Source organism: Canis lupus, chromosome 11 (assembly GCF_011100685.1).
Source record: "Canis lupus familiaris isolate Mischka breed German Shepherd chromosome 11, alternate assembly UU_Cfam_GSD_1.0, whole genome shotgun sequence".
NCBI classification, from domain to species: Eukaryota; Metazoa; Chordata; class Mammalia; order Carnivora; family Canidae; genus Canis; species Canis lupus.
In genome coordinates, this window is record NC_049232.1 from 19809388 (window position 1) to 19826880 (window position 17493).

The 17493-nt window shown below is 35.6% G+C and overlaps 1 protein-coding gene across 10 annotated transcripts in view; it reads right to left on the bottom strand.

The window, feature by feature from the left end:
* Nucleotides 1-17493, bottom strand: part of RAPGEF6 (Rap guanine nucleotide exchange factor 6) — a 210821-nt gene that overhangs the window by 81594 nt on the left and 111734 nt on the right. For all 10 annotated transcript variants that reach the window (XM_038552080.1, XM_038552078.1, XM_038552079.1 and 7 more), the window contains 3 exons: nucleotides 9203-9334; nucleotides 2316-2493; nucleotides 142-278 (listed from right to left, as the gene is read on the bottom strand). In XM_038552080.1, coding sequence (XP_038408008.1) covers nucleotides 142-278; nucleotides 2316-2493; nucleotides 9203-9334 — 447 coding nt within the window. The remainder of the gene's footprint in view (nucleotides 1-141; nucleotides 279-2315; nucleotides 2494-9202; nucleotides 9335-17493) is intronic.

Genomic DNA, 17493 nt, shown 5'->3' on the forward strand with positions numbered 1-17493 from the left:
AATTATAATAAACCCAAACACAGCAGTCACGCAAAAAATTGTATAAATTTCAAAAGTCAAGATTTACAGGAATTTATGGAAATGAAATCATTCTAAAAATCAGCTCCCACACTAAATAATATGTAACATTTGCTAGTCTACCTCTTGCCCATCTTCAAGAATAATAGCTCCAGCCTGCTCCACCACTTCAAAAATCATCACTGAGCAGAGTTCTCTTCTTACAGACATGGTCATGTTTGCAAAAGCTGGGAGCTGGTGCATAAACTCCAGTAATTGTTCTGTTTAAAAAAAAAAAAAAAAAAGGAAGAAGAAGATATTTTAGTAGAGAGACCATCAAAGACTATACTTTAAAGATCCAATAAAATCTACAATTGAATTCCCAATTTTCTAAATCAACTTATGAATTTAGGCTGCTAATGCTGAGCAACCAAGGTACAAGATGATTGCTGATTTAAAAAAAAAAAAAATCAATGCTTTGTTTAATAGACCTTTCACAATCACACAAAAAAATACACATATTGGAAGATACCCAGAATTCATAACCTCCAGAGGGAATTGGAAACCCAGAGATTCAAAAGAGGCTAATTTTCCTAGCCTGAGATGTCATTCCATGGTAGTTCAGTTAGTGATGTCCTTCAATCTAACAGATTAGCAAAAAAGTCTTTTGTCTAGTTCTTATCTGGATAGAGTTCAAAAGAATGTTATGTCAACAAGTAATTAAGCAATGAAGGATAACAAATTTGAGTTCTAGTGCCAAACTTGTGAAGTAACTGCAAGGTAAGTCTCTTTATAACCAACAAATGTTTATGAGTACGGGCCTTTGGCTAACATTACTGGTACAGATACAAAAGTAAAAAAGATAAATATAAGGGAGAAACAAGCAGTCAGCTAAGGGATGAAAAAGAAATAAGGATAAGGTACTATCTATCTGGATAACTGGGAGATAATTATATTTCAATTTTTTAAAAACTGTGAAAGGAGCACAGTATACAAACTTTTATCATTAAAAATGCACTTTTAGTTTCTGTTCAGATACTGTTCATAACATGAGTCTAAACTGCAAGTTAATTAACTATGTTGTGTCATTAGAATGGCAAGGAATGTTCAAATGTACTGATCATTACTCACATAGATTATGATTCTTAGTAACATCTTCTGATCTGAATGACAGCAATATGGCTATTATAAAAGGGAAATCTAGGCTAAAATCTTAATTGAATCATAACAATATATAATGACTCTAAGTAATCTTTGTTCTCAAAGAAAACATGAGCATCTTTAGTATTATTCAACCTTCTAAACTTATCAGTTCTGTAAGAAATACAAAAAAGAAAATTCATAAACTGTTATCCAAAAATTATATATATTTTTTCAGGCAGACAAATAAAAAGATGACCTTTGATAACATTTGACACATTTTTAGAAAACTAGACATCAGACACTATTGTACTGTAGCTTACCTATCTCATGGACATGAGAAGGGAAATTACTTTAATGCAGTTGAGCTTTTGTTTTGTAAACTGGGAGCAGCCAGAATATGAGGGCTATCTGGTTGTGACGTCTATCACCCCAGTAATCACTGGGGCCGACTCAGGTGACCTGCCTGGCTAGGCAGGTGTTCCCTTTCTCTCTGACTGTCCATGCGCATCCCGCTGTAAGCTGTGCACTCGCTCAGTTGAAGAGTTTGAACTTTCCTGATAAAGGATGACCGTTCTTTGGTCAAGGGTATACCAATAGCTGTACTTCCCAGCTACATCTTCCAAACAAACTCTCAAATTGGGGCAGCCAGCCTCCAAGATGGCTCTAAACCTCTTGTTATTCATGATCTTGTGCAGTTCCCTCCCATATTATATCACAGTTACTCTGTGTGACACTCCTGAGGCCAAGTAATAAAAGATAAACTAAATAATAAATAAAAAACTCTCCTTTGGATTACTTGATTTGGGGGAAACCAACTGCCACATTGGGAGAATATTCAAGAGCCTATGAGAGAGGCCCACATAGCAGTAACTGAGGTCTTGTACTAAAAACCCTGTAAGTAGCCACCTTGGAAGTATATACTCTAGCGCAGCAGTCCAGTGAAGCCTCAGGTATCTGTGACCCCTGCTGATATCCTGACTGAAGCTTCATGAAACACTGTTCCAGAACTATTCAGCTAGGCTGTTCATGAATTCTTGACCCACAAAAGCTATAAGAAAACAAACGTGTATTGTTTTAAGCCTATGCTTCAAGTATTTTGTTATGCAGCAAGAGGTATAAACTATATGTATAAATTAAACTATAAAATTCTTATTGTGAATACATGTATTTCTTACCAATGTCATCATCAGTTTTGTCTGCAGGTTCTTTCTCAAGACATTCTCGAACAAGATCTCGCCCCTGTAGTGGATCCGTTCGATCAATTTCTTCATCTTCCTCTTCTTCATCTTCAGAATCAACAGGTCCTTCTGGAAGACGTGTTAAATCTACATCTCCTACCTCACTTTCCGTAGCCTACAGAAAGAAATCTCGATCGATTATGTTATAAAAATTGTATGTCACAGCCTGAATTAACCCAAGCTACCCTTTCCTAACACTCTGAAGAATCAAAAACAAAACACTATTTTTTATTAAAGGTTTCTCTCTGCCCAAAAATATAGGCTCATTGTTCACACTGTGACATCCAGGTGATAAATCTGAGCCAGTAAGTATAAAATGGTCAAGAGATATAACCACCTGGACTAATACCTGTTTTCCAAATAACACATATATTGCTTACAAGTATAACATTTCCTAAAACATGATGTGCAGGAGAGATACAGTTTATCAACAATCATTTTATGAGTTACTAGTCTGTGTTGGGTATTGCAAATAACATATTCTTTCACCACAAAGATTTATAATCCAGTAACGTAGGCAGCCATGTAAATTAAGAACAGAAATGTAAAACTGAAAAGTGCTAAAGTAGGCCAATTGTGAAGTAATGAAAACATAATCATAATGTCCCAATATCTTTTTATTGAATCTAATTGCAAAGAAGATTTGAGATTATTGTAACCAATGTTTAAAATAGGCTTGAACTTAGAACCTCAACTTTGGGAATATATTAGTCTCAGATATTTGTAAAGAACTAGCAAATTTCTTAAAAACTGTAAATTTAGAAATGCAGAAAATAATGTAGAAATAATGAAATAATAAATAATTGGGACATATTGAAGCAACCTATAAGGTGCCCATAGACTAGACAGACAGACAAAACATGGGCATACATCCACAAATAACCAGGTTCCCTGAGGCCAAAACTGCCTCTGCTTTCTGACTCTAGAACCTTAGGGTTTAAGTAGAGTCATTTCTGAATAATATATCCTTGGAACCACAAACTTGCTAGCAGGTTATAATTTCTTTTAAAAATATAGTTTTAATTTAAATGTATACATGCTAAAATGATTTTCAAAAACCTATTTACATATACCAATTTTAATTCAATAAACTAGTGCGCTAAAAACCCCTAAAGCAATATTCTCTATAGTTTATTTAATTTTTCAGAATACAGAAGCTCACCCCCAGAGTAGCCTTCTTCCACTTTATCAAATTATAAGGACCATCTACTTTATACGTTTGGGTTCTTAAACCACTGTCTTCATCACAATTTCAGGTTTTCATCATATGACCTAGACTATTTCAACATAGTCTCCTAACCTTTTAGATTGTATCTGATAAAAAGATGGTTCACAGCAAAAATAAGCAAGATTCAATTTGGTTATATGGACAACAGGCAAGGCTTGTAGTCATCTGTGTGAGAAATGAAGATACTTAACAGGAAAATTCTTTAGGCAGAATGGAAATCACGGGTAGGGATTGTAAGAATGGTATTAACAGAACTCTTAGATCTTTTAAGGACATCTGCAAAGGAAAGAACATAATCTTTCCTCACAAATGTCTTAACTGTCCTTTGTTCAAAGTATGATAAAAAGAAAAAGGATGAATAATATAATTTAAAGGAACATATTAAACTGTTAAAAGTACACAAGAAGGATAATGTGGCAAAATAAAAATTAAAAATAATAAAGAAAGAATAGCCAAAAACATAGCCAAGAATAGCCAAAAATTTGCTAGGAAATTAAAAAAAGGACTTTATATTTTAAAAGTAAATAAAATGAGCTATGCAGAATGCAAGGTCTAATTCACTGACTAAGCAAAGGCAAGGTAGGTCTTTTAAGGTGAAGGTAGATATAATAAATCATCAAAACTAGAAGTCACTGCATGACATTTCTGAGAACGTAGTTTGTTGGTAGAGTTTAGTTCTCAAATAACTAGATGATTTTTTTTTTAAAGTGTAGTATTCAAAATGCCCAGAATACAATAAAAACTTACTAGGAAGATGGAGGGAAATGTGATACATAACCAGGAGGAAAATCAATCAATATAAAGAGACCCAGGAATGACAGAGATGATGGAATTAGGAGACATGAACTGCCAACATTATAGCAAGTTCTAAGATTTAAAACAAAATATAAACAAGTAGAGTGAAAATGGGAAATCTAAGTAAAGAAATGTAAACTGTAAGGGGAAATTTGAAGAAAGGCAATAAAAATTACCCCAAGTGAAGCAAAGTAAAGAATAAGGCTATAAAGAAAATTTAAGAGTCTAAGAGACTAATAACATAATATCAACAGTTGTTACCAAAAAAATGTAGGTTGAAAGATATGTCACATTTGTTAAGACAGGGTATAGTGAAGATCAGCCCCTGCCTTTCAACTACTTTATCCTAGCACTTGGATTATAGCAGACCCTCCAGAAGATTATAATAAGTGAATTAAGTTTAGGGAGAAAAAAGGTATTTTTGTCAAACAGCTAATAAGGTAAATTCATTAAACTTCTTGTGTTTTTCCTTCCCTGCAGTATTAATGTATCTCTGTGTATACGTGTAAATATAATTTGGTGAGGCAGACAGTCTGAGGTGATTTTCTGATGACTTTGGCTTCCCCAAATAAACCACCAGAGGATATCCTTTTCCTGTTTTCATCTAGATAAAGAATGAGGGGAACTACAGGTTGGAATGAAAAGTTACACCAACTTACAAAAACCACATTTTCAAATTCAGAACAAATATTAAACCTAACATTAACCTTCTCTTTCTTGCATTGCCATTGTGAGTACTTCATTCAACCTTTTATATGTACCACTTAGTCCTTATGTTTCCTCTTCATCTCACTGGTTAAGGCAAGAACACTGTAAAACTAATCCTTCCATGGTCTCTACAACAGGTCAGCCAGTTCAAGTAAATTCTCCTTTGCCCTGGATATAATCAAGCTTTAATTTGTAATGATCCTCTGCACTTTCCTTGGGAACAATATTAGTTTCTACTTTCAAGTATAACTCAACTAAAAAACATCTAGATTACTTCCTAAGTACCAATGGTGTGCTTAACTCAGCATGGAATATAAAAGTAAAAAACAAACACTGCCTCCACAAATTTTCCTCTCATGATCTGCAGAAAAACTGCTGTGGGGTTCCAAGACATGAGAGATGATATGAACATGTCATTAAGGTGAAACTGCAGATAGAAGAGCATAGCCAAAACACAGAGCTAGAACAAAGCAACATGTTCGGGGAATAACACGTATATTTTGTCGTGGACTAGATCCTAGAATGTTCAAGTGGGGAACAGTGTAACATAAAAACAGACTTGCAGACTGTGGTTAGAAGTGGAAGGCTGAGAATGTGACTTCTCAGCAAGAAATGAAGAGTATAAATTAGATAATGGTGTAGCACTTAAACTTTTAAAATATATGAGTAAAGTCACACTATGCTTTATCTCATGTGGGAGTTTAAAAAATAGGAGTAGGAGCGCCTGGGTGGCTCAGTCCATTAAGCGACGGACTTGATTTTGGTTCAGGTCATGATCTCAGGGGGTCATGGGATCCAACCCTGTGTAAAATGGTAGTAGTTAAGATAAGTGAGATTTTAACCAGGGACACATATTTTTAACAGAAATATTCAAATAGAATGAAACGTGGTATAACAAAGCTAGCTGAGGTGTCGAACAGCATAGAGGAAATGTAGCACCAGTTTTTGAGAGACTGGCAGTAAAGCTATGAATTAATAAGAACTCATGCTGCCATAGAGATAATAACTGAAGCACTGGGATTTTTAGCACCGTGTTTTACTTCCCACATAGAAACCAAAAAAGATGGGGGATGAATGTATACCTCAGGTTTCTAAAAATAAGTTAATGAAAAGACCAATGCTTTATTTCACAACATTCCAGCTCTTGCTGATATATACAGATTGAAATAAATAGGAAAAAAGAGTCAGAAAGAAGCACTCCTTATTTATCTTGAGTATTCTTTGAGGACACATAAAATACTTGATCCAAGAACAATCTAACATCTTAATGTATAAATTTGTCTAAATTTTAAGCTAATCTGATTATAAACATATTCATACCAAAAAGATTAAAAAAAATAGAGTGCTTAGTGAAGAATAAAAAAACATACAGAATAAAAAAACACCACATTCAAGCCTGTAATTCTACAGCAGAAGACCTCCAACTATCAGTAGGCATGCCTCAGCCATAGCCTCAGGTAGGCACACCAGTAGGTAGACATCCTGTAGATATTACATAAGTGCAATGCTTCAGAAGCTCCCCCAGAATCCTGCCAAAGATAGAGGACCCTGCTGTGTACAGCTCATCTGCTAGTGCGGAGCAAAGCATTGGCCTTTCCAAGTGACTCTGATCTCAGTCTATGCACTAACCTTTTGTCCTTTTTCTTACAATCATCTAAGGCTCCCTTCCTTGCTCCAAAAAGGTGATAACATCTGGTTTAGAAATGGATATACTGGGATCCCTGGGTGGCGCAGTGGTTTGGCGCCTGCCTTTGGCCCAGGGCGCGATCCTGGAGACCCGGGATCGAATCCCACGTCGGGCTCCCTGCATGGAGCCTGCTTCTCCCTCTGCCTGTGTCTATGCTTCTCTCTCCCTCTCTCTGTGTGACTATCATAAATAAATAAAAATTAAAAAAAAAAAAAAGAAATGGATATACTAATGAGATCAGGTACCTAGAGCTCAACAACACCACAACTCTGCTGTATGATTTCTCCTAGTAAGGTCTAGACATTCCCACTTACCCTACAAGAAATCTATAGCCATATTCCTAAACTTCATTAATCCAGGGTCAATCTTCTCTAGGAAAAACACAGAATCCAGAGGAGCTACAGCTCTACGTTGACTTTAGGTGTGCACATGATAATTCCTTTGGGGGAAGGGCAGAATGCCTGGAATGCAAATACTGCGAGAGGCTCCAGAGTCACTGCATTTTTTAAGTGTACTTTTAAAAAATACTTGTTCCATCTCCTACAAAATGATGAACAGGGAGAATTCCTTGTTCTGTCTACGATAAAATGCTAAACAGGGAGATGCAGATGGCCAGAGCAATGACCTTTGTGGAGAAAAGCTATGCATAATCCAAAAACGGAGGCTTCTTTCCATTTTGTCTCTGCCTACAAGTTTCCCTTAAGAATGATGGTTTTCCTAAAACATCTGAAAACAACTCAGTGGACCCACAGTCTAAAATGTTTTCCTCAAGCAACAACTCCATTTCAAAAGACAAGTAATATATGGTAGCCACTTGCCATATGTGACTATTGGTCACTTGAACTGTGGCTGGTCAGAACGGAGATGTATAGTAAGGTTATATTAAATTCTGGCTTTGGGAGACTCCCACATCCCCATACTGTGCATACACCCTCATACTCCTCTGCCTGGCACCTTGGGGCCAGTGGTGCCACAGCCTGGGCTGGCAGAGCCTCGCTGCTCCATCTGGTGCCCTGCCTGGGCTGTTGCAGAGTCACCAAAGCAGGCAGTAAGAGTGCTGCAGTCCAAGTGGCTCTGGAAAGTCGGCTGTGGACTCAGGTCATTGGGCAATTCCACCACCTCATCCAGCTTCCCAAGGATGAGTCCAAAGCCAAGCTTTAAAGACGATGTCAGCTCCTCCATGGCACTGATTGATGATTCAGTCTGCCCAGTCACCAAGCAACCACCAGCCACAACAAACCCAAAGAACCTCCCAACATTCCACCTGGAACTTCACTAGCAACTGGCAGCCTAGAATGGTAGTTAGGCTTTCTGCGTGTTGGAGCAAGCCTTTAACATTCAGTCAGGTAGTTTACAACTCTGCCTTAGCCTTACTTTCTGCTGGAGTGACCTGAAAGTCAGCCAAAGCTTATTTACTTTTTTGGAAGGACAGATTTTGCAGTTCTCTACTCTGCCAATATTGGCTGATATCCAATCCTTATTGTTTAAACAACTGGTGTTTAGGTCTTCAATCACTTGTGGAAGAAAGACATTCTAAACTCAAAATCACATCTGTGGAAGTCATCCTGAAAAGTCCCTCTACTTCTCTAAAATCCAATACTACACAAGCTCAAAGTTATGTAGCAAATATTATTAATAAAAACCAGCTAGTAAATTAACTTCCTGATATTAATTTTTACATGTACATGTTTATTTTTAATTTATATTAAAGTATTTTTATACTGTCTACAGAAGTCAGAATTTTAAAAATTTAACTCATAATTTTAAACTGTGATTATGTGATGAAATGATAGTATTTGGATATATTTATGCTAAATAAAATATACTATTCAAATTAACTGCACCTGTTTCCTTTTAAGAGGAAAGGCCTTAAAAAATAAATAAATAAATAAATAAATAAATAAATAAATAAATAAAGGAAAGGCCTTTAAGAGGGCTACTTTAAGAGGGCTACTAGAAAATTTAATAGACCCTTTACAATAAAAAGCAACTCTATCACTATCTAGAATTTAAATAAAAGAAGAAAAAACAACTCTAATTTTCTTCAAGACTACTTATTGAACAGTCTATAATAAAAATCAGCCTTTGTATAAGTTTAAAGCTCAGTTGTTTCAAGAACTATTTTTTAACAAAGCAAGCATTACTCATAATGAATTCCCTGAATTAAAGTCTTTAAAAATAATATTATATTCATACACTCCTGAATCATATTTAATCACTCTCAAAAGATTGTTTCTTTAATTAAGCTTGCAAATTTGAAACAATAAAGCTTATTTTCCCAAAGACATTCTACCTGAATTTCATACACTTTAATTAAAAGATATGTGACCACCTAAAGCACAAGCATGGGATATATGGCAGAATAACAAAGCCATATGCACAGCACACAAACTCCTAAGATACTACCTGATAGATATCAGATAAACTGCTGCTCCCAGAGTCACTGGCGATGCTACAACCAGACTGACTAGAAGACACATGAGTCACCTGTGGATGAGGGTTGTCTGTGATGTGCATCTTGGTAAGATCGGCTGGAAGCTGAAAAAGAAAAATAATTTAAGATATTCTAAACATCAAACATTACCTCTGTAAGCGTTATTGAGGAATGTATACAATTATTCAATCACTATACTGTACACCTGAAACTACTATAACACTGTATATGAACTATACTGCAATTAAAAAGTTAAAAAATTTCTTAAGTAAAAAGTAAGAGTTCTTGACATGTTGTTAATTTCTGAACAGTTTCTGGACATTATATACACCACTGTGCAATTTCAATTCTAAACTAATTTTTCCACTTTTTGGAAAAACCTTAGGAAATGATAAAAACCAAATCAGTACTCTGATACTGTCAGTCAAGCCTAGAATAGAATGGAATCCCACTGTATAGGCTTCAGAAGACATTACCATTGGTAATGATATTTCAGAGTAAGCACTTGGGCCCCTCTTTTTCTCCTAATAATACTATCAGCTATTGTTACCTTCAAGTGTTCAGAATGCTATCAACAAACCACTCACACAAAATGGTCATTAACATGAAAAATATAACAACAAACAAAAAACCCCACAACATCTTGTGTTAAAGTACAGCATCTGGCACCAAGATTTGGGGGGGGGGGGGGGGGAGTTGATTGCATTCCAAATTTCAAAAATTTTGTAGACCTCTTTTCATCTAATATTGTAGTAGTTTGTAGTTGGCCCCTAAAAATTTGTTAATAATCATGATGATTTAATGAACATCTATGCTAGGTGCAGGGATACAAGAGACACAAGATAAAGGAAATGATACTATCATATCATCTTTAGTATGGTCACACTTTTATAGGTATGCAGGCTGTATAATATACCAAAAACAAAACAGAACAGCAGTAACAACAAAAAACCCTCACAAAATCAATGTAATAAGAATTAAAATAAACAAATGACTGCTCCAGAGTAATGAGAGAAAGTTTTACAAAGGAGGCATGGTGATATATTTTCCAAATAATTTCTCTGCAACCCCCTATTCAGGAACATTAAGAGAAATCTACTTACTTTTTAAAACAGAAGTTCTCATTGCTTTAGGGCAGGAAAATGTTAAACATGCACAGAGTAGTAAAAACTGAATAAACCCTAAAGGAAAAATGGCCAAGTCTAAATTCTATCATCTTAAGAGTAGTCACTATAATTATAAAAACTACACACAGAAGGGGGCCTGGGTGGCTCAGTCAGTTAGGTGTCTGACTCATGATTTTGGTTCAGGTCATGATCTCAGGGTCACGAGAATGAGCCCTCGCCAGGCTCCTTAAGATTCTCTCTTCCACTAGCATGTGATGTAAGAGCTCTGGGCATTATATAAAATTGATGAATCACTGACTTCTACTTCTGAAATCAGTAATATATTATATGTTAATTAACTGAATTTAAATAAAATTTAAATAAACTGTCTCTCCCTCTGCCCCTCCCCCACTAAAACCAAACAAACTACACATAGAAATGATATCACATATTCCTCTGCTGATAACAGTGTGTTATCTAACTCAGATGAATTCTATTAACTAAGATAAACAGAAAAACTAGATATACATATGTAATCCGGCCTGGTAGGTTTTCCTGATTCTTAAAGAGGGCGATCAAGAGACTCAGAAGCAGTTCAACAGTCTTAGTTACAGAGATAGAAGTTATATTTCAAGGCCTAGCATGGAAGGGCCACCCTTTGGACTGGGACTCTGGAAAGAACATTATACTCTATGAATAAATGTGATCCACAAGTAAATTGATGCCCATTTTAGAATCATCTCAATCTCTGATGTTGTTTGTATTAAGATGTTATACAGGGTTACTAGTCTCTTCCAGTCAATTATTGGAAGCAAACACAAATCTTTGCCAAATGAAAAAATCATACTAGTATCAAATTATTTAAAATATTTTGCATATACAACATCCATAGCTCAAATAAAACCAGGCACATGAGAAGACAAGATAGCACTGATGAAAACTACAAAATATAATAGACTTTAGAAATGAAGAACTTTCAACTAATGGAATAATCAGATTACAAAATATCTGTTTTGAATATATATAGCAAGGGTCGGCAAACATTTTCTTTAAGGGACAAAAGAATATTGAGACTTGTGCAGGTGACATATAATCAATCTCTGTGGATACTTTTGACTTTTTTTTTTTAAATAATCCTTTAAGAATGTAAAGGTCATTCTTAGCTCACATGTCGAAAAGTTCAGTGGCCATGTTTTCCATTATAGCAAAAGATGATACTGACAAATGAACCCTGAAAAACACAGGTTTGAACTATATGGCTCCACTTATGCATGGGTCCACTTACATGTGGATTATTTTTCAATATTCTACAGTACTTTAAACATATTTTCCTTATGATTTTATTTATAATATTTTCTCTAGCTTACTTTATAATATAGTATATAATACATATACAAAATGTCTTTTTAAAAATATTTTACAAAATAAATCTTAATTGACTACGTTATTATTGGTAAGGCTTCCAGGTAATAGTAGGCTATTAGTACTTAACTCAAAAGTTATACATGGATTTCTGACTGCACAGGGGTCAGCAGCCCTAATCCCTGTGTTGTTCAAGGGTCAACCCTACAGAGGAAAAAAAACTAAGAATTATAGCAAATAATTAACAAAGAATAAAATACAAATTCTACAGCTGAAAAGTGAAGTTATGGAAATTAAAAAGTCAAACATGGACTCATTAGATTTGGCAGAGCTAAGAAGAAAATTAGAAAAGTAAAGATTGGCCTGAAAAAATATCCAGAATGAAGCTGGGAGAGAGGGGGAAAGAATCACAGGGGATAGTGTAAGAAGTAACATCTGAACAACCTGAGTCAAAGAAAAAAAAAAAAAAGATTAAGACATATGAGATAATGGCTAAGCATTTTCCCAAACTGACAATAATACAAAGTCACACAAGGATCAAGCAAGAATTACCAGCAAGATAAATAACAAAACCATACCTATGCACACGAGGGTGAAACTAGTATGGGGGAAAAAAGAGAAAGAAATCTTAAAACAGAAAAAAGAGATTACTTGGACAAGAGCAAAATTAAACTGACAGCTGAACTCTCAATAAAAATTTGGAAGCCAGGGGCACCTGAGTGGCTCAGTAGGTTGAGCATCCGTCTGCCTTTGGCTCAGCTGAGGTTGTGATCCCAGGGTCCTGATCCTCACATCAGGCTCCCTCCTCTGCAGGGAGCCTACCTCTCCCTCTGCTTCCCTCTCTCTGTCTTTCATGAGTAAATAAATAAAATTAAATTAAATTAAAAAAAAAAAAAAAGAGATTTGGAAGCCAGAAGAGAATGGGAGTGGTATCTCCAAGTGCTAAAATCCATCAAGAAAAAATAATAATAATAAAATAAAATCCATCAAGAAGTCCCCCAAAAAGGGTAAAATAAAGACATTTTCAGAAAAAAAATGAAGACAAATGTTTTCCAGCAGATCCAGTGAATAAAGAAAATGTACTAGGAGAACAATACAATTCCAAGTGGAAGCTTCCAGATGCAGAAAAGGAAAACCAATGAAAACAGGAAATGTGTGGGTAAGTTTGTGTGAATACTAACTACATAAAATAGGGACGTTAATGTCCCGACACATAAATAAGAATTAAAATATATTACATACAATAGAATTAAGTCTGGAGAAAAGTAAATGAAGTTAATAAAAGTACTTTGCAATGTCCATGAAACTGTAGCAACAGACTTCATAGATGGATACATTTCTGTAATCTGATTTAAGACTAGTAAAACTGTGTAACTATGAAGCTTACTTAGGGGAAAACATTAAAAAAAAAGGATAGAAAAATATATACCATGCAAAAACAAACCAAAAGAAAGATTATGTAGTTATATTTCAAATGAAGTCCATCTTGAGGGGGAAAGCATTAGAGACAAAAGGGGACATTTTTATAATAAAAGGTTCAACACTAAATACGTACGTAGGCACACATCCTCTAAATATAGAAGGCAAAAAACGGCAACAAAAGACCTACATGAATCCACAATTATGCTGCCAAATTATACCACAAATTTCTCACTGACAGATTAAGAAAATAAAAAATATGTAAAGATAGGGAAGATGGGAACAATTATAAAAAACCTGACCTAACGTGCATGAACATAGAAGAATGCAACCAAAAACTTCAGAATTATTTTAGGGTACACATAAAAACATTAAAAAAAATTGACAATAAGGCAGGTGGTCAAAGTTTCAAAAGAATGAAAACATAGAGAGATATCTTACGATACAAAGCAAATAAGGCAGAAATACTAACAAAAAGATAACTAATAAAAATTATCACGGACTGGGAAATTATTAAACAAACCTAAATAGTGAAAAGCTCAATTAAGGCACATTGCAAATTAGAAAATACTCAGAATAAAAATTAAAATGCCACCTACCAAAACCTGTGGGAAAAGCTAACACTATGCTTAGAGGCCATTTTATAGCTCTATTATGTGTACTAAAAAAGACAGAGAGGAGCGCCTGCATGGTGCAGCGGGCTAAGTGTCTGACTCTTGATTTTCACTCAGGTAGTGATCTAGGGGCTGTGAAGTCGAGCTTGGCGTCAGGCTCTGCACTCAGCTTGGAGTTTGCTTGAGACTTTCTCTCTCTCTCCTGTGCCCCTATCCTCATATGTGTATGCACTCTCCCTCTCAAATAAATTTTTTAAAAGGTAGAAAAATCAATGAGCTAACCGTAAGTGGTTACAATAATACAGAAACAGTGATGGGAGTATATCTCAGCTCAAAGACCTTGCTCCTACTTAGTTTCTATTGTTTAGGCAGAATTCATCTAGTAATTAAGCGGATGAAAAGACAAAGACTGAAAATAGTTTTAAAAGTCCAGATGTTTGGTTGAGCTGTCAGGAGTAGAAGGTAATCCATATTCCAAGATTCCTACAGAAGACCAAGGAGAAAGAGGTCATCCAACAAAGTAACACAATGAACCAAAGCCAGAAAAGCAAGACTGCAAATTGGGTGCGTAGCAATACTTTTAAGCCATTTTCATCCTCACTAGACCCTAAAAGACAAGCATTTTTATCCCTACTTTACTAATGAAGAACTGAGACAATAAAATTAAGCTGCTGGCCATAGATCTCTCACTCGAGTTGGAATTCAAACCCAAGAGGTACCTGATTCTAGTACTCTGCTTTGTACCAGGAATTCTGCTGGTAACATGAAGATGAAAACAGATGGATCCCATCTTCAAGGATCGCAGTATAACAGTGAAGAGTGGCCAAAGATGTACAAGTGTACAGCATCTCCTTTCTACCCCATGAAGAAAACTTAGATCAATATATAGGAATCCTCTCAACTTCTTAATCTTACGAAAATAATGATAGGGACTACAGCTAATGTTTGAGTGCTCACTACATGCACCAAATAGGTAAACTAGTAAATACATCATTTTACAGACTTTTTCATAGATTATCTCATTTAATCATCATATAACCAGACAAGGAAGATGCTATTATTATACCCAAACTTCATATTAGGAAAACCAAGGCCCTTAGGAGCCACACAGGTTACCCATAATCACATCTCTAGGAAGCAGGGAAAATTGCTTTAAAATCCAGGCCGTCTGACTATAAATCAGTTGTTCTTTCCTAGTAAATTGTTTCCTGACATTAAGGTCTGAGTTCCTAACATCCAACAATTCCTTCTATTCCTAACAAAAGAAGCAGAAGAAAGGTGAAAGTTTTCCTCCAATAGGAATCCTTTATGTCTTAAACCATCTCTCCTGTGTCTCAGCTTATCTGCCTCTTTTCCTTTTCTTCCTGACCCCAACAGGGACTTACTAGCTGACTTCTCATGAGCAATGTCAATTCACTTACCGCATCACAGGTTTGGCAAAATTTCCTATTTTCCACAGTTCCTTTATCCATTTCCCATACCTGAACTTCCAAGCTCTGCTGGAACTCACATTTGGAATTCACATGTCCTATGAGGCCCAATGTCAAAGTTCTATTTGGGGGATGGACAGATTCCTTAGGTAAGAGCTTGAATATAGACAGAGATTATGAGAAAGTACAGTCTGTTGAAGATTCTATATATATAAAGGAAAAAAGATGTATTAAGTAGAGGCTAGAGGTAGAAAATAATCTTGAATGTCAAGCATTTTGATTTTGATTCCTATAGGTTATAAGAGAGCTGCTACAGGTTTTTGGGAAGGGCAATGACAGAAGAGGTGCTGTAGGTCTTACACAGACTTAACCCATCCAAGTGTTTATTTTTCTGACTCAAATTTCTCTGCAGGTCTAGGCAACACTCTGGGGCAACTGCTTTATATGCAAACTCAGATACTGCTTTGGTCTTTTGGCTCTGCCATCTCAACACAGGACCACTTAAGTCACAGCAGCAGGAGAAAAAAGCCGTTAAAAGAGATTACTAAACCTTGCCAGGAACCAGAGAAATAAAAATTTAAATAACTTTTCATCAGACTGGCAAAAAGAAAGCCTGAGAATACATAATACGGGCAAGGCTAAGGAGAAAACCAATATTCTCATAAATGGTAATGGGAGTTATGAATTGGTGTAGCCACTCTTAAGAGTGATTCAAGGAGTAGCCACTTTGGAGAGCAAATATTAAGATTTTTTACATTTAAAATTCCTCTTTGGATATCTATCCTAAAAAAGCACACAGGTGTGCAAGGAGGATGTACAAGAACATTCATTACAAACAAACTGTAATAATTTAAAGAAAAGAAAAATAATTGTCACAAGGAGAATGGCTAAATTATTATAGCCTGTTATGGAATACTGTGCTACAGTTCAAGGTACAAGAAAACCTAGCTATACTGACTAAAAAGTAACTTTCATGATAAATAGAAGACTCATTTTTTAAAAAGCATAAAAACATCATTACATGTTTTCTGGGTACATACTCATCTAGGTTTGGGAGAAAAGATTTGAAGGAATATATACCACACAATCAAGAGTAGTACTGTCTAGTGAATGAGAAGAATCAAGGCTGGTAGTCCAAAAGAAGTTTCAGCGTGATCTGCAATATCCAGCTGAAATGTTTTATTTTTGTATGGAGAAAACATTCCTCTACTATTTCTATAAATAAGTTATTTGTAGTATTCTCAAAACTGAAAACAAATAAATATATATATGTATGTAAGGGTAATTTCCTCTTACCTTTTCATTTAAAAAATGACCATAACACTGGAATGTGGTGAAATTCTGGAGCTCTTAGCAACTAAGGGTAGCTATACACACTGTATACATTCTGGCATTTTATGATAAAAAAGCAAGATTCAAAGATGAGTTTTATTAGAATGCCTTATGAGTATATACTTATATATAAGTATACATATATAAGTATATATATAAGTATAGTTATATATATATATAAGTATATATATAAGTATATATTAAGTACTTATATACTTAGTATATAAAGTGGAACTGAGAATAAGCATTTAACCTATAACGGAAGGAAACGGAGCAGAAAGTGATATAAATTAGGGAAAAACAAAAACTCCCTACATAAGAGCCTGTATGGAAAGCTGAAAAACAAACTGAAAGTGAAGTACTTTAGAACACTTGGGTGGCCCAAGTGGTTAAGCATTGACTCTTGGTTTTGGCTCAAGTTATGATCTCAGGGTTGTGAGATGGAGCCCCATGTTGGTCTCCATGCTAGGCATGGGGCCTGCTTGAGATTCTCCCTTTCCAACTCCCTCACCTCTCCCCGCAACTCTCCCTTCTCAAAAAAAAAAAAAAAAAAAAAAAAAAAAAGGAAGTTCTTCTGTGTTCTTACTCCTTTGAATGTGGCATTCATGCTCTTTAAATTTCATTGTGTGTGTATAAACTTGAATGAGTAAGATGCAATCAAGAAACAGGCCAATCAGGGATCCCTGGGTGGCACAGCAGTTTGGCGCCTGCCTTTGGCCCAGGGTGCGATCCTGGAGACCCGAGATCGAATCCCACATCGGGCTCCCGGTGCATGGAGCCTGCTTCTCCCTCTGCCTGTGTCTCTGCCTCTCTCTCTCTCTCTCTGTGACTATCATAAATAAATAAAAATTAAAAAAAAAAAAAAAGAAACAGGCCAATCAGTGAAGCTTAGGTAGGGATGTATACAGGGGATACAGGAAATAAAGGGCCAAAAGTAGTATTTTGGGTGCTTTAGGTTTCCTGTATTAGAAAAAAGCTACTTACAGGGCCTGAAGCAAGA